A 27598-nucleotide genomic window follows, 5' to 3' on the forward strand; every position below is an offset into this window, starting at 1 on the left:
TGTTAGAGTGATTATTGGTTATCTAAGCCCGCATAGGTAGCCTCACTTCACTAAACACAAAGCATGTTTGTTTAGAGTAGGCCTCCAAATTCGAAGATTCAGCTATTTACCTGAGCTTTTGGATTCAGAAGGTTGTTTTCGTGATAAAAACAGACGGGTTTGGCTTTCCTTTTTTAATGACAGGTTTAGAAAAGGTTTAGGCAGCTTGTGATTTCGCCTACAGTTACGAAATAGGCTAGAACTTTCCGGTTGGATTATATATCTAGGAGTTTAGTGCATTGACATAAAACGTAGTTATATTTCTGATCAACACTGTCCACATACTTTTGAAATATAGTAGCCTATGTCGTGTAGTACGGCGAGATGAGCTCTGCGCTGTTGCGTTGCGTCTGTAGTTCCCGGTAAAACCGCTAGATGCAGTAGATGTTCGCCAATGCTTGACGTCCCACAGTGTTTGGGATTCAGAGAAAGTTTTCCATGGAATGATGGAGATTACCGTCCGCTAGCCTAGGGAAGGGGGCAGAGCCTTGAGGCTGTAGAGGGAACTTGAAGAGAGAAGGGGGAGGAGGAGAGGAAGGATTGATATAACAAGAGACGTTCTCTCCGCACGCAGAGCGCTATTCTCTCTAGAAGCCTTTAAACGCACACTGAAAGGGAGCGGGCTTTCCATTCATTTCCAACGCAACAACTTTATTTTCTTGTGTGCTGAACACGTAGTTAAAACTTGTTTACGTAGTTCAGAATTGCATTTACGACGTCAGCTGAGGAAGGCTTATAGGTTTCTTCAAGTAAACTTAACCACGGACAGACGGCATCGCTGCACCTTCGATAACTTTGCAAAGACCTCTTTGAGTTGGGAACGGAGGTTTCCCGTAGAACCGAATGACATTTCTCGCGCTGGCTCGGCTTACATAAATACGGACCCATTAGTATATTGTTTATCAATCTACCGCGGCGTGTGGGATTTAATTCTAAAGGAGAGGGAATTCTCAAATGCAAAAGTATCTGTATGAGAAAGCAATGGCCCAAGAGACAAGAAACGGAGGGACCTCTTCATTAAACAACAACAACGGTATCGACAACAGCAAGAGGAAACTATTAATAGGGCTCGATATCTTCTGTCTTCTCATCGGTAAGTTCTCCACATCATGTTATGATTGTCTTCATTTGTAATACATTTGGGGTTTGTTTTACATATTATAGGATACACTTTGACCTTTCTCGGTTGTTCAGAATATATGAAAAATAATATTAGAATATTATAAGGCCTATCATATGGAAGTAACATTTAAAATTTGACAACTTTTATTCGTTATGATGACGGAAAGCTTGAAACGCATTTGAGTGAAACCGCGCTTTCCATGCATTAGCATGACAGATAACAGTTATCAGTAAAAACAGCACTAGCACTGCCTTCTCACTACGTTTGCAGCGACTAAGTGGATGCAAGGCTACAGGAATGATAACTGGACGCTTGTTTACGAAAACTTGTTGACAATTTGATCCGACGCTTAACGGTAAACATCCTGCAACTAATTTGAGAAAAACACCGACCACCCCGTTAACAATGCCGGAAGGAATTGTCATCACTGACAAGACAGCGTGCCTTTACACGTATTGCTCTAACAGCAAGATCATGTGTTGTACAATCAAAATGTTTGACGGACACAAATTATTATTTAACTTTAAAATCTTCTTGCGCAAGTATCAGCGATCATTGAGTTCCGCTCGCCTCTCAGTCGATGATGTCCGCCGGCGTGCCTGTCGGACGAATGTTTTGAAGTCCTGGACCCTGCCCGTTTTACTGCCCTTTAAATGGCCATTGACCCCCCCCCCCCTTCTACCCCCTAAAATCCCTAGGCCCCTGGCGGCACCTTTCCACTTACAACCGTAAAGTATAAATATTTGTTGCATCCTTTAAAAGTACATAATGTATTTTGGCGACAAAACAACCACTTTGTCCAATGCAGCAAGCCGTGGTCAACCATTTACAGGACTGTGGCACTGGACATTAGTCCAACTTTCTCCATAATATGAACATGTTCCATTGGTGTCTATAGAGCATGCATGTGTGTATGTGTGTGTATGTGTGTTTGCGATTACTGACTTGACTTTGTGTTCTGCAGTTGTCACTGTAGCCCAGTCCACCAGTTGCTCTCTCTCTCTCTCTCTCTCTCTCTCTCTCTCTCTCTCTCTCTCTCTCTCTCTCTCTCTCTCTCTCTCTCCGTCTTCCCTCCCTGTGTCCCTGGGGGGGGGGGGGGAGCAGGATTAGGGAAGTCAAGCCCAACTTCACGCATTCTCTCCCAGAACCCCTCTGCAAATCCCTCAGCAGCTGCCCCCCATCACTCCACATGAGATCGCCTTTCTCCTCGCCCCCCCCCCCCCCCTCCTGTCTGTGTTGGAGGGGAGTGCATGGAGTAATTGCTTAAGCATGTGTTGTGAGACAGAGCTGCGGGGAAGCCTCTCCAGTGTATGTGTGGCGAGTGAGCGAGGAGGGAGGGAGAGAGATAGGGAGGGAGAGAGAGGTGAGAGAGAGGGAGGGAGAGAGAGAGAGAGAGGGAGAGAGAGAGGGAGGTAGAGAGAGGTGAGAGAGAGGGAGGGAGAGAGAGAGAGAGAGAGAGAGAGGGAGGTAGAGAGAGGTGAGAGAGAGGGAGGGATAGAGAGAGAGAGGGAGAGAGAGAGGGAGGTAGAGAGAGGTGAGAGAGAGGGAGGGAGAGAGGTAAAGAGAGAGGAAGAGTTAGGGTTCCGTACAGCTTCACGTCAGCGTTGAATACACGCCAATATAACCCTGACCCCTGTGCAGCGTGTTCCTAAGGATCGCTGAGCCTCGTTCTGTGTGCTGGGATGCAGATCGGACTGGCAGACACCCGTTTCCACGGCATCTATATTGGTTTGGTCATGAAAGAACCTCAGACACAGATACACCGTTTCATCTGCGCTCATATAAATGCACAAAGGCTTTGAAGGCATGTGGAGCGAATTTCCTGCGCAAGCCAACTTCCTTCACTGTTAAAGCTGCCGGCTGGGGTTTACTGTGCCTGTCAAAATGGGAACACACACGCGCACGCACGCACGCACACACACACACACACACTGACACATGCGCACTCTCACAAACAAATAGGCCTACTCACACAAACGCTCTCTTTGTGATGCTAAACACAGCCTGGCTGCCTGCTCCTGATTTGCTGGCCGGCTCTGCTGAGGTATTGTGTGAGGGGGGAGAGCAGGAAGACGAGAGCGAGGAGAGGAGAGAGAGGAGAAGAAAGGAGAGATGAGGGGGAGGAGGGGAGAGGAGGGAGGAGGGGATGGGAGGAGAGGAGAGAACTATCAGAGGGCCTACTGAGGGGGGGGGGGAATGTGGAACTGTTGAGGGTTTTAAGAATGCGTGATTACGAGAGAGCTTTGTTCCGTGTGTGTGTGTGTGTGTGTGTATGAGAGCGAGAGAGACAGAGTATGGACATGAGAAAAACTGAATGTGAGAGAGAATGACAGAATGACACAGAGAGAAAGTGAAAGAGAGACAGAGAGAGAGAGAAAGTGTGTGAGAGAAAGGAAAGAGTTCTCTGACAGCCTGATTGGTGGAGTGGGATTAGGAGGTGGTGTTGTGTTATTCCATGCCTGTGTTTGAGTCTGATGTATATAAGCAGAGAGAGACAGAGAGAGACAGAGAGAGACACAGAGAGACAGAGAGAGACAGAGATAGAGAGAGAGAGAGACAGAGAGAGAGAGAGAGAGAGAGAGAGAGACAGAGAGAGAGAGACAGAGAGAGACAGAGAGAGACAGAGAGAGAGAGAGAGAGAGAGAGAGAGAGAGAGAGAGAGAGAGAGAGAGAGAGAGAGAGAGAGAGAGAGAGAGAGAGAGAGAGAGACAGAGAGACAGAGAGAGAGACAGAGAGAGAGAGATGTATATAGGCAGCGCTCCTTCTATCCTCACAACCACAGCTGCAAACCAGCCAACCTAACGAAGCGTAGACAGGACTGGTTATAAGTAACCCTACAATACAACGACACCATTACACTGCTGCGGTTCACAGCCATCTGCCAGCTGGCTAGTGATGCCACCACACACACACACACACACACTGTTACAGCAGCCTGTCTGGCTGTTTTCCAGACCCTGTCTTTGGTCCCTTAGGCCTGACAAACGACTTCAGTTCACACAGGAACTCTCTGAGGCCATCTTTAATTAAACACACACACACTCACTCACACGCACACACATGCAAACCAGAGGTCAGGATGGAGTTACCCTGAGCCCTAATCAAAGGATTTGAGTCTTCACACCCCAACGGTACTCACCAGTACACACATGACACATGGGCCCAGGTTCATCTGGACACAGTGACACCTAGTTCTGCTGAGTCACTTCTACCCAGGGCCGAACAGACAGCCAACCCAGCCCCCGTGCTCAGCCTAGCCCCCCCAGCCCCCCTGCTTAGCCTAGCCCCCCAGCCCCCCTGCTTAGCCTAGCCCCCCCAGCCCCTGCTCAGCCTAGCCCCCTATCCCCCCTAGTCCCCCTGCTCAGCCTAGCCCCCCTGCTCCCCTATTCAGCCTAGCCCTCTAGCCCCCTGCCCAAACCTGTTCCCCTCTCCCGCCCCCTAGCCTCCCCTCTCCAGGTACCTCCTAAGGGAGGTTCTCCAGAAGGCAAGCTGTCTCCCAAGCGTGGAGAGGAGGGAAGAGAGTGCTGGGCAACAGGTCACACTCAACATCTGCTGGACAGTGCTTGGCTCCAGCCCTGCTCCCCCAGAGCACAGGAGAGAGTTTAGTAATACTGGAGAGAGCATGGACCAACGTCATAAACACCCACACTCAGAGGCCGTGGCTCTCACACACACCCTGTTTGACACACACTCAAACACACACACACACACATTGCGCTCACACTCTCAGAGGGGGAGATTTTTTGCGTCTTCTACCGCTGTTTGTTATGGAACAACTTAATGGTAGGTTGAGAGACGACAGCATTTCAGGAAACAACTTCCCTCACTTCCCTCTCTTTTAACACACAATGTGTGTGTGTTTACAATTAAGCTAACGGTTTCACTCCCAGAATAAAAACAGTTCCCTGTGCACACACACACTATATACACACACACACACACACACACAATGGTTAGACTTGACTTTTAATCCAGTTGGCCAGTGTTACAGCAAGAGCCATAATCCTTTCTGTTTATATAGCAACCACAAAGTGTTAGCCCTTACAACAGCACAGACTTAAGAAATGTTATACTGACACAAAAACTGTTCCCCGAAGATCATCATCATCATCTCGTCCCCCTTATCTGTGGTAGCTCTACAGAGGACATGCATGGGAAACTGGGGATCTGTGTTTCCATGGTGATCACAGATGGCCGCCCTGTGATGCAGAATAGCCTTCCAACCCAGGACAGCTCTCCCATAGAGCTCCTATAGAGTTAACCCCTTCCCTGCCTCTCCATCCTGTAGGGCTCAAGCTCCTGTCAGGTTTCACCTCTGCCACCCCCCCCACACACCCCCGCCCCCCCAACCACCACTTTTGCACTTTTGACTGACCTACTCTATAAATATTTTTTTCTCTGAATTTCTCAAATTCTTCATCGGCCCAAACTGGAGGGAAACCCTCTTGATGTGACATCTGGTGTAATTTCTCAGTGAGCGAACGTGTGTGTGTGTGTGTGTGTTTAGGGGAGCTCAGGAAAGGGTGGGAAACGGAAAGGTACTGTCGGTCGGACGTAGGTGGGGTTGTGAAACATAATCCTGTCAATTTTTTTTCTCTCCGGCCTCCGTTTCCACTCTGCCTTCCACCTTCTCCCTCTCCTCTCTCATTCCCTCCCCTCCTCCCTCTCCTCTCTCATTCCCTCCCCTCCTCCCTCTCCTCTCTCATTCCCTCCCCTCCTCCCTCTCCTCTCTCATTCCCTCCCCTCCTCCCTCTCCTCTCTCATTCCCTCCCCCCTCCCTCTCCTCTCTCATTCCCTCCCCTCCTCCCTCTCCTCTCTCATTCCCTCCCTCTCCTCTCTCATTCCCTCCCCTCCTCCCTCTCCTCTCTCATTCCCTCCTCCCTCTCCTCTCTCATTCCCTCCCCTCCTCCCTCTCCTCTCTCATTCCCTCCCCTCCTCCCTCTCTCATTCCCTCCCCTCCTCCCTCTCCTCTCTCATTCCCTCCCCTCCTCCCTCTCTCATTCCCTCCCCTCCTCCCTCTCCTCTCTCATTCCCTCCCCTCCTCCCTCTCCTCTCTCATTCCCTCCTCCCTCTCCTCTCTCATTCCCTCCCCTCCTCCCTCTCCTCTCTCATTCCCTCCTCCCTCTCCTCTCTCATTCCCTCCCCTCCTCCCTCTCCTCTCTCATTCCCTCCCCTCCTCCCTCTCTCATTCCCTCCCCTCCTCCCTCTCCTCTCTCATTCCCTCCCCTCCTCCCTCTCTCATTCCCTCCCCTCCTCCCTCTCCTCTCTCATTCCCTCCTCCCTCTCCTAGCAGGCAGGGCGATGGAGGCACCCTTTACTGATGGAATGCACAGGTTTTCTGGGGCTACAGACTTGAGTACCGGAGTGAGAGAATGAGAGAAAGACATGTCTTTGCCTAAACGCTCCAGCGCCGTTTTGTAGATACTGTAAGCGCCAGTTCATCGAATGTATACACATGAAAGGTAATGGTCTAAACATGCTACTTACTGTAGTAGTGAATGTCCCCTCTGGACTTATAGAACTGAGAGGTGTGTAGGAGGTCAGCTGATGCTGTGTAACCATGGGTACCTGATGTAAACACAGATAGAGTTCGCCAGGCGCCTGCTGATGGGCTCTGATCTAGCCTGGGTGAGGGGCCCACACACACTCTGCACCCTAACACACCGCAGCTAGGCTCCAACGCTGTTTACGCCTCACTGGTTAGAGACTCAGGGGGTGGAAAACACACACATACACACACGCATGCTCGGAACAGATTTGCAATCACCGCCAAGACCAAATACGGACCTGAACGATCTCTGTGTCTGTCGGTGGTCGGAACAGTGTTTGGAGATGAGAGAGAAGGTTCCAGAAGGTCAGTTTACGCCCTTGTTCTTCTCACCCATCTGAGCATGTTGTCTTCTTATGACTCGTGTCCAGCAGTGGACCTCTGAGAGATCCTCATTAGAGAGCTAGAAAACAGTCCTGCAGCCATCTCTATGACATTTACTGTCTTCACACACACACACACACACAAACCCTCTCAATGTACATAACAGAAGATACCGTTAGGGAGACAGTATTTACATAACATGGTAAATACAGTGAATGTACAGTTGTTTGCAGCTTGGCTGGCCCAGCGGGTGTATGTAGTGTGTGTGTGAGTGTGTGTGAGCTGTGTGCAGCACAGGACATGTCTGATGTTCTCCTGAAGGTGATGATCCTCCCAGGGCAGGCCCATCTTAGCTGCTGCTGTCTTACGTAATGAGATAAAGATCACGGTTGTTGATTACAGCCGCCGCCCTGCAGTGAAACCAGCCATCCAGGAATGGAGATGTGGAGATCTCTGCCTGCTACACTATGTGTGTGTGTGTGTGTGTGTGTGCCCTGTGTTGTTGGTCCCTTTAACACACGGCTGGTTTCTGAGGCCACTGGTGGGACAGTTAAATGACATACCTCTGGGTTTCTGAAGGAGCTAGATGTGTGTAAGGCTATCATTAGAGGTGTGTGTTGTGTGTGTTGTGTGTGTGCTCAAGGCTGTCATTAGATGGGTCTGAGGGTGACAGACTGGACTGCTGTTTGTTTATGTGTGTCTGTGTTCCCCCAGGGCTAGCTTCGGGGCAGCAGGCTGAGTGATGTGTGTGTGTCTGTGTTGGAGGGTGTTTATGTGTGTGTGGAGGAGGAGGATGAAAGGGGAGGGGGCGCTAGTTTGAATGTGCTAGCCGTCTGCAGCCGTCTGTGTGGGTGGGGGGGCATATGTGTTACCCTAGGGTTAGCTTTTTTAGCCTGAATGACGGTGTGTGTGTGTCCGTCCGCGTTGTTTTACTGCCATTATAGACTAGACACATCCATCTCTTGGACACTTTTCACCTCTTTTATTCTCTCCTGTCATTCTTCTCTCTTTTTCGTCTTGGTGTCTCTCCCCGTCTGTGAACAAGGACAATGGGCGATAGACGGTTCATTTACGGTCCCCCAAAGTTTCCTTCCCTCTCCTCCTCTCTCTGTTGCTCTCCCTTGTCAACACAAACACAATCTGCTTATTTAGACAGAACTTAATTGGAGAGGAATTTTCTACCGGGCGGTAACTGACCCATAAACTATTGTTAGCAGTGTGTGCAGGGGGTAAGGGTAGGGGGTTGGTATGAGCTACATGTAATTGTCTTGAATCTAATACCATGGTATGTGCCGCATGCCCACTAATGAGGGTTTTATGGAATTATGTGTGTGGGCGGGGACCACGCGAAAACAACCAGCCAGACGTTATGCCCAAGAAAATGATAAGGTACAGACAGTCTCTTGAGCCGTGTGACCAGGACAGGGGCGGAGCCAGACTCAGGCCCCAACCTAGGACCTCGTCAAGGTTTGATGTAAACCGAGACAGGATCTTCCACAGGTAATGCGAGCACATTCATTTGAGCGGAAAAGGCGTGTAGCCGGTGTGTGGTGAAACTCACTCCTCTAGTATCTAACAGACCACCCGCGTCAACGAATTGCTAGTTTTTCGTTCTCGTAGTTGGTAGTGGTGGCGCTTGGGAAGTCAGAGGTGGTAGGTTCGACTCCTGGTCGGAGCGAACAGTTGCCCAGTATGCCTCTGACGGAGCTTGCAAGACCACATCTGTTACAAGCGCAAGCCCCAGAAGCCCCCCATGGTACAGCCTATCCCTCCCCCTCTCTTCATGAGAGAACCAGGGGTCGTCTGGGTCCAGACCGTACCCTCTCACAGGTCTCTAGTCCGGGTCCAGTACTCACCCAGTCTGACCCTGGTACTGGCTAGCTCCACCAGAGCCCCAGCCTGCCTCTCAGAGCAGACGAGCTAGCAACAGATGCTAGCAGAGGTCCCCGAGACCTTGGCCCGGGTGATGGCTCTCTGGTCACTCTGTCCCTCCATGCTGCCCACAATAACCTGCATGTGTGTGTGTGTGTGTGTGTGTGTGTGTGTGTGTGTGTGTGTGTGGAGGGGGTACAGAACTGGGGGTCCACACTGTTGTTGAGAACAATGCATCCTTTGATGCTTGGCTTCTTTGTGTCCTAAACGAGCGCTAACGGGCCGCTTGAGAAGAGAGCGAGAGAGGGAGGAGAGAGAGAGACAGAGAGAGAGAGAGAGAGAGAGAGAGAGACAGACAGAGAGAGAGAGAGAGAGAGAGAGAGAGAGAGAGAGAGAGAGAGAGAGAGAGAGAGAGAGAGAGAGGGAGGGATGGATGGAAGGAGGGTAATAAGGGAGGGGGATGGGAAAAAGGAGGGAAAACGAAAGAGAGAGAGAGCACAATGGTTGAATGGCGCCATAAAAAGGAGGGAGGGGTCGACGCCTGAGAAGAGGAGTTGAAACAGGTGGGCCGTGGTGGTGATCCATGATCTCCTCCTGATAGAGAGATCTCACCCCCGGCTTCAGCACTGTCGTTAGGCACTATTGTTACTCCCCCCTCTCTCTGTTCAGTAATCAGCTGATCTCTATTGGCCCTGGTCTTATCAGAGCTTTCGGCCAGGAGCCTGTCTTGTTTACATACAGATAAGATACAAGACAGTGGGGTATTCACACCCCTGGCTGTGATTTAACACCCATTGTCTTGATTTTGATTTCACACACACCCACCCACCCTGTTGACATTGTTTCTCTCACACACACAAACACACTGTAAACATGAACACGCGCACACACACACGGTAGAAAGTAACACACCCACACACATTCACGCCCACACAAAAACTCCAGGCAAGCCTACTGTACAAGCATACTATATAGGCCAACATAGCAATATACTGGATTACGGCCGGGGGGGTTAGTAGAGATTGTGGCGGATGGTGGGAGGAACGAGGCGGAGAGAAAAAGAGGCCTCAGGTTTCAAAGGACATCTAACCATCCTGTCCAAACCCAAGCTTTTGTCCCTGAAGGCAGTGATGCCATTATGGCAACAATAGGGGAATGCTAAGCCACCAGCCCGCCAGCCAATCAGCAAGTGAGCTCTGTCACTCTGTACAGCACTGTGCTGACATCAGCTGCTCCTGTGTGTGTATGTGCATTGTGTGTGTGTATGTGCACACCCGCACGTGTGTGTGTGTGTATGCGTGACATCAGCAGCTTGGTCAGACAAAGCGCAAACAGGGTGCAGCAGGTCTGTGTGTGTGTGTGTGTGTGTGTGTGTCTGTGTGTGTGTTTCCCCTGATGCTTGGTCTCTATCAGGGTCAGAGGAAGGGCTCGGCCATGTTCGGGGAGGAGTCTTGTTAATGTGGGTTGAAACAACATTCGAAAGCATTTCTGTGGTTCCCAAGTCAACATTTTTGGAATTCATTGCCCTAAGAGTAACTGAAAATGTACATCACACACACACAGACAGACAAACACACTTAAATACATAGTTGTGGCTGTAATTCATTGTTCAGTACTTTGGGCCTGGTAATTGTAGCTCTTAGTCTGTAGCCCACATCTTCTAGCCTTCAGCCTCTAACCTGTAGTCTCTTACCCCTAGCCCTCAGCGCCTAGCCTGTCAAGCCTATATTGGGACTAGGCTGACCCTGGTCCTGTTCTTAGGACCACCGTAACTTCCCCTCTCATACCAACACACACCCTCCGACTTCCTGAAAGTCCACACATAGCCCAGGCACACGGCATTAACCCCAGTAAACCCTGTGCGTGTGTGTTCGGAGTGTGTGTCTGTTGGGAGTGTGTTGAGTATGTGTGTGTGCATGCCAGCCCAATTTAAATGTGCCTCACTGACATCCCAGGCACCCTGTCATACCAGTGAACACATGCTCCCCTGTATTTACCCTCTTGGTGTACACTCCAGCTCCTAGTGTGTGTGTTCCCTCTGTGTGTCTGCTACCAGCTCCAACACCCCTCTAACCTCCAAGGTTACATTTACATTTAGTCATTTAGCAGACGCTCTTATCCAGAGCGACTTACAGTAAGTACAGGGACATTCTCCCTGAGGCAAGTAGGGGGAAGTGCCTTGCCCAAGGACACAACGTCATTTTGCACAGCTGGGAATCGAACCAGCAACCTTCTGATTAATAGCCCGACTCCCTAACTGCTCAGCCATCTGACTCCTCAAGGTTGAGAGTTCACTGAGAGTAAGGAGTTACACATCTACCCGTGTGACCACAAACCTCAGAGTAGAGTTTCAGTTACATTTACATTTATTCATTTAGCAGACGCTTTTATCCAAAGCGACTTCCAAGAGAGAGCTTTACAAAGTGCATAGGTCACTGATAATAACAACAAGATAGCCACAAAAACATTGCGAGCAGCCAAAACATGAAGCACACATTGTGAACAACCAAAGTAAGTGCCAAAGGGAAGAACCATAAGAGCATGTAGTTAAACAAGTTACAATTAAACAACATGAACCGCTATAAGTGCAAGTGTACCTGTGGAAAAAAAACAAAACAAGCAACAATAATAAAAACAATATATCACAGCGAGTAATTAAAAAAAAAATCAGTTACCACTAACCACAAGAGCAACAAGTCTCTAAGCAAGAGTCATTGTGATCCTTGAGGAAACTAACATCGGGTCAAGCGAACCATTCCTAAGTACCGTTGTACTTAGGAATGGTTCAGATGAATTTCGTTGTACTTAGGAATGGTTCAGATGAATTTCAGTTGAGTTTCAGTAGAGCTCCAGACTAACGTCGGTGTTTTCCCATCCCATCTATTCCTGAATCATTGTCACACACATGGAAGTCCGGATACGAGAACTTTGGGGTCAAACATGGCAACGCACCACCTTCATTTTGACTATAAATATCACCATGGAAACCACCACTAATTAGTGTCCACATCCCCTGAGGCCCCTCTCTCTCTCACACACACACACACACACACACACACACACAGAGAGACATCCCCGCTGGCAGAAGAGAACAATGTCTTTGGGCAAGTGGACTTGGCATGCAGCCACCCATTCTCCACCTCCCCCCCCCCTCTCCTGATACAGACCATTGAAACACACACACCTTACCACACAGAACAGCAGCTCCGAACGCCCATGGTTTCAGATGGACAACCATAACAAGTACAGGGACACACACTCTCACACACACACACACTCACTCTCACACACACACACACACACACACACACACACACACACACACACACACACACACACACACACACACACTCACACACTCACATTGGCTCACAACAAAACAAAGCTCCAGTACATGGCTACCCATGTCCTTGCCTAGCCCTTCCTAAGCCCCTTGTGTATAGGTTGTGTGTGTGTGTGTGTGTGCATGGTGCAGCTCTCCAGAAGACACGACCGCTGTGTGTCCCTCCATGTGGGATATGTGTGAGAGAGAGACTGAAGTGGGTGTGAGGAGAGATGAATAGAAGGTATCCCTCCAGAGATTGGGCCTGGACTGAAATAGACTGTCATGGATACTCCTACACACACACACACGCACACACACACATGCTGATACGGGTTAAAGGGGTCAGGTTGCTTTTAGGTGAGCTGTGGGAAATTGGAGTTGTCTAAATAAGTCTGGTGTTATGTAAAGCCCTGTGTGACATCCCAACCTGTTGTAGGAACATTGTGCCTGTATGTGTGCGTGTGTCCGTTTGTGTGTGTGTGTGTGTGGGGGGGTGTTATCCAGATTTATTCCCAAGATAAATCCAAGCAGCAAACACATACACATACACACACACACACACACACACACACTCGCAAGGTCAAGCTGCTCCATAGATTCCCTGAGAAAAGATCCATCTTAATGCTGTCAGAAAAGGAGGAGGAGGAGAGAGGACTGAAGGTTTAATAAACTGGCAGGGATCAGAGGTCAGAGGGTGTGTGGGCGCCACAGGACCCAGCTTCTCAGCCCCCAGCCTCTCTCTCCCCCCCATCTTTCTTTTTTGTCCTTCTCTCATTCTCTATGTCTCTCTCTCGTGTTCTCCCTCTCTCTCTCCTTTCCTCCCTCCCTCGCTTCGGTCTCCTCCGGGGTCAGTCACATGACCCGTGTGAGAGACAGGGGAGGATATCCTGTCAGGAGCGCGCCACAATGCCTCTTCCTCCGCCCCGCCCCCTATTCACCTTTCACACACTACTCTCCCTCCCTCCCCCTTCCCTTCACTCCCCCTCCCCCATCACCCTCCCCCACCCTCAGCCGGCAGGGTTAGGGTACGAGGACTCCCTGTGCCTGGTAAACGCAGCCATGCCGTGTCCAGGCTGGTATGTAGAGGTGAGGGGCTGAGCTGGGAGGTAGAGGGAGGAAGGAGAGGTCACTGCTACAAATGTCTCCTACTATCCAGGGGCCCCAGGCCCCGGGGGTCTCCTACTATCCAGGGGCCCCAGGCCCCAGGGGGTCTCCTACTATCCAGGGGCCCCAGGCCCCGGGGGTCATCCTACTATCCAGGGGCCCCAGGCCCCGGGGGTCTCCACCTCTCCAGGTAGACTCACTACCCTCAGGATAGATTCTGTCTGGGGAGGCTAGCTACGGGAGACGTCTAGATGGAGTAGCCAGGACGGAGGCTGCGTTCCTGGGCAAGCCTCCTCCGCGTCTCAGCTGTGGCGCAGCCTCGCCGCTAATCTGACCTCTCACTCCCACTGCACCAAATTTAACCCCTAAAGCCAATCAAACAGGTGCCATGACTGGTAATCTCTCTCTCTCTCGCTCGCCCATAAACTCACACACACACACACACACACACACAGACTTTGGCAGCCAATCTTTGCTCTGTGGATTAATCAAGTTGGGTGTTGTTCGGATGATGAAGAACAGTACAACACACACACACCCACACACACACACACACACACCCACCCACCCACCCACACACACCATGACCTGCATTGCTACTTATCAGATCTGCAGCGACAAGGCTCAGCTTGTCAGTCTCTTATGCCTTTCTCTCTCTCTCTCTCTCTCTCTCTCTCTCTCTCTCTCTCTCTCTCTCTCTCTCTCTCTCTCTCTCTCTCTCTCTCTCTCTCTCTCTCTCTCTCTCTCTCTCTCTCTCTCTCCCTCTCCCTTTGTTTCTTTCTCTCGATCTCTGTCTCTCGATCTCTGTCTCTGTTTCTCTCTCTCTCCCTCTCTGTCTCTTTCTCTCTCCCTCTCTGTCTCTCCCTCTCTGTCTCCATGTCTCTCTCTCTCTCTCTCTCTCTCTCTCTCTCTCTCTGACTCCTCTCATTACATCCCCCCACTCTCTCTGGCTCCTTTTCTCCCTCTCTTTTGTCGCTGCCAAAAGGGGTTAAAGCCCCAGTGTTTTTTTTAATTGGTCTGTGAGCGTTGGGCTAAAAATGATTCAAGCTGATTGGCTCGGCTGTCCCTCAGAGCCAGCTGATTGGTGGAACGGAGTGTTTCAGGAAAGGTCCCGAGGAACACACCAGAAACTGTCTGAGAGAAGAGAGAGGGAGATAGAGAGACAGAGAGAGAGAGACAGATAGAGAGAGATAGACAGAGAGTGAGACAGATAGAGAGAGAGATAGAGAGAGACAGATAGAGAGAGATAGAGTGAGACAGATAGAGAGACAGATAGAGAGAGATAGAGAGTGAGACAGATAGAGAGAGAGAGATAGAGAGTGAGAGAGGTCTGAATGTGACAAGGCTGTGAAAGAGTTTCTAAATGAGTTGTTTTTAATTCACTGAAGCCTCGCAGAGTGCTAGCCAACGACCCAGCCCACCTCTCAGTTTGTCTCCACTCAGTCTTCCAAACCCGTCTTGTTCTGTCTCTCTCTCTCTCCCACCCCCTCTCTCCCCCTCTCTCTCGTCTCTCTATCCCCCTCCCCTCTCCCCCTCTCTCCCATCTCTCTCTGGGTCAGTGATTGTCGTGTTTCTAAAGTTCAGCGGCTCCTCCGCCCAGCCCCGTCACACAAAGGAGGACACTGTTTTGTTCCCTTATCAGCGGGGGACAAGACACAGACGTGGTTGGTTCATATCGGGGCGGGAGCATGTGTTGTGTGTGTGTGTGTGTGTGTGTGTGTGTGTGTGTGGGCATGTTCGGGTTGGGGGGTGGCAGTGGAATGAAGAGAATCCAACATACCAGGCTGTTTTCATGGCAATGGCATGGTGGGCAGAACAATGCCAGCTGGCATACACAGGCTGGTGAGCCGGGGAAGAAAGGGAGAGAGAAAGAGATGTGGAGAGGGGGGAGAGGGGGAGAGAGAGAGAGAGGGAGGAAGGCATAGACAGAGTCTTTTTATCAACGGCCAATCCGTGTGGAGAGCAGTGCATCTCTCCCTTTTCTCTTCCGTGTTGTCACCTTCTGAGTTTCTCATGCTACTCTGATGGGTTCAGAGAGGTCCGGGGAGGTCAGTGTGTGTGTGTGTGTGTTAAGCCTGTGACCTCCATTTCCTCCACTTCATTACCGTGTGAAGCTCCACCCCACCCTCGCAGAAGTGGGTCAACGCTGAGGGGTGGAGGGGGCAGTGAGAGGAGGAGAACCAGGAGAAGAAAGACCTGATCTGACTTCTGATTTTCCTCGGTTCAGCCTGACTGTTTATCCTGCAGATCTCAGGGGGTCCCAGGGTGCAGACAGACCCAGGAGGCTGCTGTTTGTGTGTGTGTGTTCAAGGTATTAGGTAGGTGCTGAGCTCACCAGACCGTGCAGCTACAGGGAGAGATTCTCATCTCAGCAGAAGTGTTCTCTGCCTGTCTGGTTCTGAGCAGCCTGCTCCCACGGCTCTCAGGTTCAGGATGAACCGGCTCACCCAGTCAGGGTTCTGGATGTTCAGACCCAGACCCACCCTAGTCTCCCCTCAGACCCACCCTAGTCTCCCCCCCAGACCCACCCTAGTCTCCCCCCAGACCCACCCTAGTCTCCCCTCAGACCCACCCTAGTCTCCCCCCCAGACCCACCCTAGTCTCCCCCCCAGACCCACCCTAGTCTCCCCCCAGACCCACCCTAGTCTCCCCCCAGACCCACCCTAGTCTCCCCCCCAGACCCACCCTAGTCTCCCCCCAGACCCACCCTAGTCTCCCCCCAGACCCACCCTAGTATCCCCCCCAGACCCACCCTAGTCTCCCCTCAGACCCACCCTAGTCTCCCCCTTAGACTCACCCCAGACTCCCCCGGACCCCCTGCTTTCCTCTGCCTTCTGTATCCCCCAGCCCGGCCCTGCCCTGCCCGGCCCCTGGCTCCACTCCCTCTGCCCGGCCCTGCCCGGCCCCTGGCTCCACTCCCTCTGCCCTGCCCTGCCCGGCCCCTGGCTCCACTCCCTCTGCCCTGCCCGGCCCTGCCCGGCCCCTGGCTCCACTCCCTCTGCCCTGCCCTGCCCGGCCCCTGGAGGGGGGGCCCGTAATGGGAAAGCATCAAGGCAGAGAACTAACAACTTACTGAAGAGGCACATAGTAGCCTTGTCTGTCATTCGATCTGAAAGAAAACCCTCCCTCCCTCCCTGCCTCCCTGCCTCCCTTCCCTCCCTCCCTCCCTCCCTCCCTCCCTCCCTCCCTGCCTCCCTGCCTCCCTTCCCTCCCTCCCTGTCTCTGTGTAGTCAACAAACCACAAGAACCGTATTTTGGAATATTCCCTGTACATTTGTGCGTATGGGTTTGAGTGTCTGAACTCGCAAGAACACACATGTACACACGCACACATACACACCCACACAAGTACACATGCACACACCTACACACCCACACACACACGGACCACTCATAGAAAAATGTTCCAGAGAGTTGGGTGGCCGCTGAAAGCTTAGCTTTGTTTTTCTTGCTATTCACACATTTTACAATCTTTCAAGGGAAACTTAGAAAGTCTGAACCACAGTTAGCAGACATTTGTTTATATTCCTTTGATTCGTAGATATGTATTTATTTTCCCTCTGCCTGGGAGGGTTTATGTGTGTGTGTGTGTGTGTGTGTGTGGTGCCGTCAGTGACAGCTCTCGTGTGTTTTGCAGGAGGTGTGACATTTTAATGACTAAGGTATTCTGTGCCTGGTCCCAGACAGTCTGACTGTGGTTCCCGCTCTCTCTCTCCCTCTCTCTCTCTCCCTCTCTCTCTCTCCCTCTCTCTCTCCCCCTCTCTCTCTCTCTCTCTCTCTCCGAGCACGCGGAGAGCGAGGGGCGAGAGAGAGCGAGCACCACCGTCGCGCGCCGGGCCGACCTCGGTCGCACCGCTCCCTCGTCGCTCCGTCAACAACGCTGCCACCCTCCCGCTCTGCTGCGCTGGCGTTAGCAGGCCTGGACATCCTGGCCAGACAGGAAGTCCACCTAACCCGTACATAATCCCCCCCCCCCCACCCTCACAGCAATTTACTGTGACAGTGTTTACAGTGGCTCAGTCAATCCCCCCCCCCCCACACACACACACACACACATGTCAACACGCGCGCAGACACACACACACACACACAGGTGAACACGGGCACACACACACACAGGTGAACACGGGCACACACACACACACACACTCATCTTCAACATCTGATGCTAATCAGCTGAAGGCTGCTAACAGGTCAATAACCCCAAACTCCACCAAGGTCCAAGTATTTATCTTGTTAGTTCCATCTGGTATTTCCTGATCCCAGGATCGCTGCTCTCTAAACAGACAGAGCGGGGAGACAGACAGTCATTAGGTTCCCTAGGAGGGAGTCAACAGTGAAACCTGAGTGTTTATTTGCATGATGACAGCATGTGTTAGCTTCCCTCCACAGGAGACAGGTGAGTGGACTGGAGTGTGATGTTTGGCCAGGTGTGTGAGAGTGTTTGAGTGGGCCAACCCAAGTGTTTGTTGACCTTGGTCGGTTGTGTATTGTGTTTGTCTGTGAATGTCTGTTTGTGGCGCGTGGGATTACCTGTGTGTGTGTGTGTCTGCGCGCGTGTTGACATGTGTGTGTGCCCGTGTTCACCTGTGTGTGTGTGTGTGTCTGCGCCCGTGTTGACATGTGTGTGTGTGTGTGTGTGTGCCCGTGTTCACCTGTGTGTGTGTGTGTGTGCCCGTGTTCACCTGTGTGTGTGTGTGCCCGTGTTCACCTGTGTGTGTGTGTGTGTGTGTGTGTGCCCGTGTTCACCTGTGTGTGTGTGTGCCCGTGTTCACCTGTGTGTGTGTGTGTGTGTGTGTGCAGTCATGCTGCCCAGCCTGGTTCTGCATCGCTCCTCTGTGCGCCCGTACCAGAGGGGCTTCTACTGCAGTGACTCCAGTCTGGGCTACCCCTTCAAGAGCAGCACCGTCCCCTCCTCCGTGCTCACTGCCGTGGGCCTGACACTGCCCTCGGTGTCCGTAAGTCAGCCCACCTTCGGAGCACCCGGCCTGGGGAACAGAAGCGTCTGGGGAGGGGGGGGGAGGCCTGGAGGTCCACGTGGAGCTGGTCCAGAGAGTGACAGTAATAAGAGGAGGTTATGTGGCTCTTAGGCCAACGATAGACAACTGTTTTCACGCCTGAATTACGTAGGCGGTTTGATGTTTGGATGGTTCTAGGTTTTAGTGTCACTTTTCCAGGTGCTTTAGATCCTCTCTGTCACAGCTTCACTCTCCTGGTCCCAGTCTGCCACAGTGGATGTGTACAGACTCCGCCCCCCCCCTCACGGTATACCATGTTCCCCTGCTGCAACTGTGTGCGCCCCCCCCCCCTCCGCCCGCCCCCCCGTTCCCTCCTGTATGTGTCCGTGTCACTGACCTGGTGCTTTTGTCTTCCTTCTCCCCCCCTCTCTCTCTCCCTCTCCCTCTTTCTCCCTGTGTCTCTCGCTCTCCCTCTGTCTCTCTCCCTCTCCCTCTCCCTCTGTCTCTCTCCCTCTCTCCCTCTCTCCCTCTGTCTCTCTCCCTCTCCCTCTCCCTCTGTCTCTCTCCCTCTCTCTCTCCCTCTCCCTCCTATCTCGTCTCCCGCCCGTCCTCCCTCCCTCCTCTCTCTCTCTCTCTCTCTGTGTCTGATGTAGCTGGCCTGCCTTTCCTCATCATTGAGACTAGCACCATAAAGCCGTATCAACGCGGATTTTACTGTTCGGACGAGTCCATCCGCTACCCCTATAAAAACGGAGACACCATAAGCGACGCAGTGCTTTGCGCCGCAGGCATTCTTATTGCCATCCTCTCTGTAAGTCTACCTCTCTTTACCTCTCTCATCTCTCCCTCCCTCCCTCCCATCCCTACGCCTCTCCCTTTGTCTCTCTCTCGCTCCTCTTTCTCTCCTCTCTCTCATCCTCATCCTCTCACTAGCAAACCCAAAGTCTTTACCCTACCGTAGTCCTTGATAATGAAATCATCTAGTCCTTCAAGCCCCCGATCCCCCCCCCCCACACACACCCCAGTCTTTCCACCTAAGTGGGCTCCTGTCAGTCACACGAGTCAGAACGTCAGTACTCCATGACTACCCCAACACTGAGCCAGAGACTCACGTGTGTGTGTGTGTGAGTGAGAGAGAGACAGGGTAAGAAAGACAGAACACCACACATTCCTGGTTGGAGTTATTCTCATGCCCCCCCCCCCCCCCCCCCCCAACACACACACTCTCACACACACTTGCCAGACCCAGACACTGCTTCACTGGCGTCTCCCTGCCCTCGTGGTGGTGGGCACACACTCTACCATCTCAGCGCTTCCCCTTATTGGAACCAGGAGTGTGTGTGTGTGTGTGTGTGAGAAAGAGAGAGAGGAGTGTGTGTGTGTGTGTGAGAAAGAGAGAGAGGAGTGTGTGTGTGTGTGTGTGTGTGTGAGAAAGAGAGAGAGGAGTGTGTGTGTGTGTGTGTGTGAGAAAGAGAGAGAGGAGTGTGTGTGTGTGTGTGTGAGAAAGAGAGAGAGGAGTGTGTGTGTGTGTGTGTGTGAGAAAGAGAGAGAGGAGTGTGTGTGTGTGTGTGTGTGTGAGAAAGAGAGAGAGGAGTGTGTGTGTGTGTGTGTGTGTGAGAAAGAGAGAGAGGAGTGTGTGTGTGTGTGTGTGTGTGAGAAAGAGAGAGAGGAGTGTGTGTGTGTGTGAGAAAGAGAGAGAGGAGTGTGTGTGTGTGTGTGTGTGTGAGAAAGAGAGAGAGGAGTGTGTGTGTGTGTGTGTGTGTGAGAAAGAGAGAGAGGAGTGTGTGTGTGTGTGTTCTCCCAGCTCTTAAAGTTGGCATGTTTTACACAGCTGGATTCCATTAGCTGTATCTCTAGCCATCCCGACCCCGATCCTACACGCACACCCCCCCCGCCCCCCCCCCCCCCCCGTCATTAGGTTGTAGTTAATATGTCCACGTCAGGGAGCCAGCCTCTCCGTTCCCCTCTCTTCCATCCCTCCATCTATCATCTGTCCATCACAGCTGAAAGGAAGGCAGGTCATGCTCATCCTCCTCTCTCCATGTCTGTGCGCCTCTCTCTCTCTCTCTCTCTCTGCTTATCTCTCTCTCCCTCCCTCCATCCCTCTCTCCTCCATCCTCACCTCCATGTTGTCCTGCATGAGTGTTCACACCCCCTGCATGTGTATTCTTTTGTGTGTGTCCGTGTCTGTCCTTCATTACAATATCATTTACCATAGAATCACTTCCACCAGGGGTTTAATATGTGGTCCCCTCTCCCTCTTCATCCCCAATCCTCCTCCCTTCTTCCTCTCCTCCTCTCCCTCTTCATCCCCAATCCTCCTCCCTTCTCCCTCTCCTCCTCTCCCTCCTCCTCTCCCTCTTCATCCCCAATCCTCCTCCCTACTCCCTCTCCTCCTCTCCCTCCTCCTCTCCTCCCTTTCGTCACCCATTCATACTCTCCTCCTCTGGTACCCTCCTCCTTACCTCCTTTACATCTCCTCCTGTTATCCTTTCCTTCTCCTCGCTCATAACTCCTCTTCTCCTCCCCTCTCCTCCTCCCCTCCCCCTCCCCCTCCTCTCCTGTCCTCCTCTCATCCTCTCCTCTCTCTAGATTGTGATTGGGGAGTGCTACAGGATCTACTACCTACGCGAGGGCACCAACTCCTTCATAGGAAACCCCTATGTTGCTGCTCTCTACAAGCAGGTGTGTGACCTTTCTAACGTCATCAGTTATGAATGATGAGTTATGTATACAAGTGTGTGTGTGTGTGTGTGTATATTAGTTCATAAGAGTTATCTTCGTGCAACTTGAAATGTTTATGTCTTGTTCAAGGACTGACCATGTTTACGTCTGCAGGTGGGCGTGTTTATCTTCGGCTGTGCGGTGAGTCAGTCGTTCACGGACATCGCCAAGGTGTCGGTGGGACGCATGCGACCTCACTTCCTGGATGTGTGCAAGCCGGACTTCTCCACCATCAACTGTTCCCTGGGTTACATCACCACCTACCACTGCACAGGTCCTGAGAGCAAAGTGCAGGAGGCCAGGTCAGCATGCACACACACTCACACATGCACACACACACAGACACAGACACACACAAACACAATCTGATGTAAGAACGATAGTTGTATTGATTTACGTTGTTTTTATTTCACAGGAAATCCTTCTTCTCAGGACACGCCTCCTTCTCTATGTTCACCATGCTCTATCTGTCGGTGAGTAACTGTTAGACACACACACACACACACACACACTGTGTGGCTCGCAGAAACAGTGAACTGCACATGACTGGATGCATCATCAAGGAACCAGGTGGCTCCTTAAGAGAGCTGGACGATCCACAACTCGAAGAAATATAGCGTTGTCATCTCCTCTCCCTCCCTTCGCCCTCTCTCCCACCTCCTCCCTCCCGTCCTCTCTGCTTCCCTGGTTGCGGTTGTGACGATGAAAACTCTCATTGTCTGCTTCTCTCCTCGGAGGGATGGATGGACGTGCAACACCTGTTTTCTTTTAAGCAGCTTGTGCTCTCTCTTCCGTCGCTCTCCCACTCTCGTCCCTGCCTTCCTCCCTCCCTCGGTCTCCCTGGTGTGGGTTACTGGTCGGGCTGAGAGCCGCTGAAGGCTTCCTCGCTTCAAACACACACTAATTATCCTCCCTGCCCCCGCCCGCAACACAAACACACTCCCCTCTCTGTCCTGTGCCAATTATATGCTTATGGCTCAGCGAATCTCTTCATGTGTTGACTGGGGTCAGGGGTCATGGAGAACCGTTAGGCTGGGGCTGGGGTTGAGGCTGGGGCAGAGGCTGTGGTGTGTAGCTAGCAGTGGGTCAGTGAGGCGGTAGAGTGGGTATTTCCCAGCCTCTCTCTGGCCTCTCGTTTGGGCTCTGGTTGGACCAGAAGAGAGAGAGACAGAGAGAGAGACAGAGAGACAGAGAGACAGAGAGACAGAGAGAGAGAGAGAGAGAGAGAGAGAGAGAGAGAGAGAGAGAGAGAGAGGACCAGAGCCAGCATGGGGAGAGGGGGTGGTTTGACAGAACGCTGGTTGTGTTTTGGAAACATAAAACCCGACCAACGGCACGGCTATAATCCAAGCAGGAGCAGGTCCCAGTTTCAGACGAGGCTTGTTAGCTTTCAGAATCTCTCTCCACAGGTTCTCCTCCTCTCCCTCTCTTACCAACTTTGATCTCAATTCAGACCCCTCAACCCCCCCCGTTTTGGTTACTTGTTTCTCACGAGGTCGGAAGCCAGTGTTCTGCTTGGTGATTAAGCCCACTCACCAGCTGGTGAGCGGTACCCTCTGATGGCCGCGCCGGTTCACTTCCTGCTCAGTGCGCCGAGAGAGAGTAAAGCCACAGCCCTCCCATGGGTATCTCTCAGAATCATCTTTCTCTGCGTGTGAGAGCGGAGTTTCTCAAGTCCACAGAGAGTGTTGGTGATGCCGCTGGTCTGCACCACAGCTATGTTCTCAATGTCTCCGGGTGTTGAGGAGGCAGGAGGGAGGCAGGGGGAGGCAGGGGGAGGTGAGGGGAGGCAGGGGGGGGGTGAGGGGAGGCAGGGGGGGGTGAGGGGAGGCAGGGGGAGGCAGGAGGGAGGCAGGGGGAGGCAGCGGGAGGTGAGGGGAGGCAGGGGTGGGTCACTAGTAAAATATGTCTCTTTCTCTTTCTTTTCTTCTTCTGCCTCTCTTGTGGTTTTCTCATTTTGTCACTCTCCCTGGAGTTGAAAGAGAGTACGTGAAGAAGGGAAATCGAAAGAGGGACAGAAGTTTGGGATGGAATCCTCTAGAAACCGCCAGACTCTGCGGCTCCGCTCTCAGCTCGCCGTGGGAAGAGCTGCTTTAGTTGTTTGTTGTTGTTGTTGTTTAGCTGTGGACACGTCTGGGAAACCACAATAGTTTTTGGTGGTGAAAAAGTGTTGGTGAGGCCTTCCTCTAAGTTACTCTCTGTGGAGTGGAGACAGCACACACACAGACACACACACAGACACACACACACAGACACACACACAGACACACACACACAGACACACACAGACACACACAGACACACACAGACACACACACAGACACACACACACACACAGACACACACACAGACACACACACAGACACACACAGACACACACACAGACACACACACAGACACACACACAGACACACACAGACACACACAGACACACACAGACACAGACACACACACAGACACACACACAGACACACACAGACACACACAGATGCAGTGTCAGACTCCAGGCTCATCAGTCAGATAAGAGAGAGAGGAGCTGAGGGCTTTGCTCGGCCATGTTCAGACTGACCCCTGAACCATGAGCGTCTGCTGCCGTGTCCCTTGTCGCCCACGGCAACCGCCGCTTTGATGTCTGAGGCCACGGAGCGGAGCGAGAACTAGGATGTTGTTTCCACGGCGACGGGACCCGACAGACTAAACCTGTCTGCCGTGGGGTCTGACCTCATCACACACACAGACACACACACACACACACACACACACAGACACACAGACACACACACACACACACACACACACACACACAGAGGTTGAGCCAATGGGAGGGATCCCTTCCTCCTTCCTCAAAGAAAACAATGTGTGTTGTTCAGGAAGGGAGACGCAGCCTTGTCCTCACCTTACTCACAGGCCCGCGGGGGGGCTGGTCTGGAGGGGATTGTTAGGGGAGGCCGGCTGTGAGAGATGGGCTGGAAGTCAGGGTCAGGGGGGGGGGGGCCCTCAGCCACGGCTGCCCCACCCAGGGTCTCTGGTCCTGGGTGTGAGAGGCAGGAAGCAGGGTCGGAGTGGTGGAGAGACAGGATGTCTGAGTGGTCCTTGACTGACCTCACTGTGGCACTTCTTTCTGTGTGTGTCGGTGTGTGTGGCTGTGTGGCTGTGTGTCTGTGTGTCTGTGTGTGTGCGTTACGTAGTACGTGCCAGCCGGCCAGAGCTAGCGCGTGTCTCTGTGTGTGTTTCCAGTACGCGTGTCAGAGGTAGTCCTTGGGCGTGCGCTCCAGGGCCTTGGGCCTGCAGCGGTTAGAACACGACCCAGCGCGAAGGCCGAGTCTGGGGGGCACATCCGCCCGTCTGCCCCTCATTCAAATGGAGGGGAGAGAGTTCACTCTGGACGGCGGATGAAAGTGGACCTACAAGCATGTTTCACCAGTGTGTGTGTGTGTACTCCAGCCGCTCACAGTGGTCGTGCTGTTTGTACAGCTGGATGGTGGAACCGCTGGAATCAGCCCTGTCCTCTCTCTCTCCAGCCTGCCCGTGGAGAGAGAGTGTGTTGGGCTGGCTGTGGGTCTGGCTGGGGGCTCTGTCTGATCTGGCCTCTCAGACTGGAATAACACACACACACACACACACAGAACAGGTGTGGGGTTAAAGAAACAACATAACATTACTGACTGTACTGTACATACACACACACACACACACACACACAGGTGTGGCACTATGAGGTCAGGCGTTCATGGGAAGCAGGGAGAAAAGAAGCCGGTCTCATTTCCTGCAGAGCGCCAGTCCTCTGTAATCATATAGACTGTGGACCTTATAGACTGTTCCAGAACCAGTAACACTGTTGTGTACTGTAAGTGACTCTGTCTCCCTCCCTCTCCCTCTCTCCCTCCCTCTCCCTCTCTCCCTCCCTCTCTCTCTCTCCCTGTCTCTCTCTCTCCCTCTCTATCCCTCTCTCTCTCTTTCTCTCTCCAGTTCTATCTCCAGTCCAGGTTTACATGGCGTGGGGCCCGCTTGCTCCGCCCCCTTCTTCAGTTCACCCTGCTGATGATGGCGTTCTACACCGGCCTATCCCGGGTCTCCGATCACAAGCACCACCCCACCGACGTACTGGCAGGCTTCGTACAGGGGGCCCTGGTGGCCTACTTCATAGTGAGTAGACACACACACACAGACACGCACAGTTGTGGCAAGTTATGAAGTCGGGGTTTAGGACCCAGCGTGCGTGTCGATGGATGGATGGATGTTTCATGTGTAGCGAGGAGACAGACCATTTGTAGTATGTAAATAACACTACTATGAGAGCCCACAGAACATGGCCCATCTATCCCCCCCCTCTTTCTCTCTCCCTCCCTCTCTCTCTTTCTCTCTCTCTCTTTATTTGAAACAGAGCAGGCAGTGAAGTGTGGAGAGGCTGATTCTCTTTAATGAATAACACATTGCCTGGAGCCAGGCCGCAGTCTTCCAAGTGTGTGTGTGGAGGGGTGTGTGTGTGTGTGGAGGGGTGTGTGTGTGTGGAGGGGTGTGTGTGTGTGGAGAGGTGTGTGTGTGTGGAGAGGTGTGTGTGTGTTAGTGAATCACTGCAGCACACTTTACTTGTGACACATCGCTGCGACTGTTGCCAGCTGATTTTCGTAATCATCATTGTTACACAGGATGGTGCCAAGGAAAATTGGTGAGGAAAAAAAAGAGAGAGAAAGAGGGAAGGAGGAAGAGCGAGAGAGGGTAGAGAGAGAGGGGGAGGAGAGAGAGAGAGGGAAGGAAGAAGAGAGAGAGAGGGTAGAGAGAGAGAGGGGAGGAGAGAGAGAGGGGAGAGAGAGGGAAGGAGGAAGAGAGAGAGAGGGTAGAGAGAGAGAGGGGAGGAGAGAGAGAGGGGAGAGAGAGGGAAGGAAGAAGAGAGAGAGAGGGTAGAGAGAGAGAGGGGAGGAGAGAGAGAGGGGAGAGAGAGGGAAGGAGGAAGAGAGAGAGAGGGTAGAGAGAGAGAGGGGAGGAGAGAGAGAGGGGAGAGAGAGGGAAGGAGGAAGAGAGAGAGAGGGTAGAGAGAGAGAGAGGGGAGGAGAGAGAGAGGGGAGAGAGAGGGAAAGCGAGAGAGAAAGGATCAGCCTTTGAAACAGGAATCAGCCTGTTCATTATTGTGATTTTATTTGGCTGCTCTGGTTCTATCAGCACAGTGGGGCCCAGCTAGAGACTGACACACACACACACACACACACACACACCTTTCCCTTATACAGGAGCCAAAACTCAAACGTGGAAATGGTTAGATTCATAAAAGTGAGAGTGCTCAGAGAGACGTCCTGGTGTTGGCGCCCTGGAGTTGGCGCCTTGGCAATGACTGGCATAGCAAACACTCTCACACACAGAGAGAGAGAGACACACACACAGAGACACACAGGGCTTCCATTACAGCACTGATGGATCCAAACTAAGCATATCGACTCTTGATCCATGGATAGGAGGGCTGGGCTGTGCCTTCTAACAGCATCAACACTGACTAGGAAAACAGTTCTCAGAAACATGGCGAGCTGATGAGTTTGACCTTGGAATGGGCTGTGAGGAGAGGGAGGGAGAGAGGGAGGGAGGGAGAGAGGGAGGGAGGTGGGAGGGAGAGAGAGGGAGGGAGGGGGGAGGGAGAGAGAGGGAGGGAGGGAGGGGGGGGGGGGAGAGAGGGAGGGAGTGGTGTTGTCTGTGGCTTGGCTCAGACAGAAGGTATGGGTCATTGAGAGCTCTGCTATCCCTCCAAAGACCAAGACACACACACCCACACACACAGACCCTCACCCAAACAAGCTCACACATTCAAATCCCTGCAGAGCGCTTGTTTTATGACCCTGAGCTCCCCTCCTGCTTCCCCCCTCCCGGAGCAGCAACAGGCCATCTGGGAGCGTTTACGCCTGGCTGTTCCTGACTCCCCGGGAGCAGGGGAGGAGACAGGACAGGACAGCTCATGTAGCCAAAACGTCTGTCTAACCGACAGCATTCTGTAGAACCCGAGGACTGCGTTAGCCGATAGAGCTAAAGCCCGAGCTGTCAGAGAGCTGGCGGATCCGTGGCTGTAAATGAAACCATCACGTCAGAGTCCGTGCCACCGAGTTACCGTCGCCAAGGGATACCCTGCTGCACGCCAAGCACACGCTAAGACCTTTAAGACTGTGTGTTGACTACACACACACACACACGCACATCGCCTCCTTTAAAGTCACAGGGATCTCTTTTGAAGTTGTTATTCTATATGGTTCCAATAGCAGTAATAGGTGATGACCTCACATAGCAGTTGAGCGGTCCCTGTGCATGCTGGGATTTGCGGTCCGTGCGTGCAGGGTGGTAAATGGATCCTGGTTTCTTCAGCTGATGACAGACCAGACTGATGCTGTTTCTGACCCCCCCCACCCCCCACCCCCCTCTGAGAAAGAGAGACCAGGCTCAGCTTGGTGGGGAGACAATAGCCCTGCCCCTGGATCCGCCTGCAGTGCTGAGAGAGACAGAGAGAGAGACCCGACAGGAAACGCCGGGTTTCTCATACCTACCGCTTCCGGTGACCCCTCGGCACAATGTGGCCTACTTGTCATCATGTGACTTGGCGAAGG

General features: G+C 52.4%; 1 protein-coding gene across 2 annotated transcripts in view; it reads left to right on the top strand.

Moving 5' to 3' along the window:
* Window positions 1-488: 488 nt before the first annotated feature.
* plpp3 (phospholipid phosphatase 3) overlaps window positions 489-27598 on the top strand; it is a 29606-nt gene continuing 2496 nt past the window's right edge. Inside the window, exons 1-6 of one of the 2 annotated variants that reach the window (XM_062450256.1) lie at window positions 489-1132; window positions 18139-18293; window positions 20886-20978; window positions 21132-21319; window positions 21433-21490; window positions 24987-25163. In XM_062450256.1, coding sequence (XP_062306240.1) covers window positions 994-1132; window positions 18139-18293; window positions 20886-20978; window positions 21132-21319; window positions 21433-21490; window positions 24987-25163 — 810 coding nt within the window. In that variant the 5' untranslated portion in view covers window positions 489-993. Of the gene's footprint in view, window positions 1133-18138; window positions 18294-18946; window positions 19105-20885; window positions 20979-21131; window positions 21320-21432; window positions 21491-24986; window positions 25164-27598 lie in introns of both variants that reach the window. The other variant, XM_062450255.1, reaches the window with a different exon arrangement.

This window comes from Osmerus eperlanus, chromosome 24 (genome assembly GCF_963692335.1).
Source record: "Osmerus eperlanus chromosome 24, fOsmEpe2.1, whole genome shotgun sequence".
In the NCBI taxonomy this organism is placed as follows: domain Eukaryota; kingdom Metazoa; phylum Chordata; class Actinopteri; order Osmeriformes; family Osmeridae; genus Osmerus; species Osmerus eperlanus.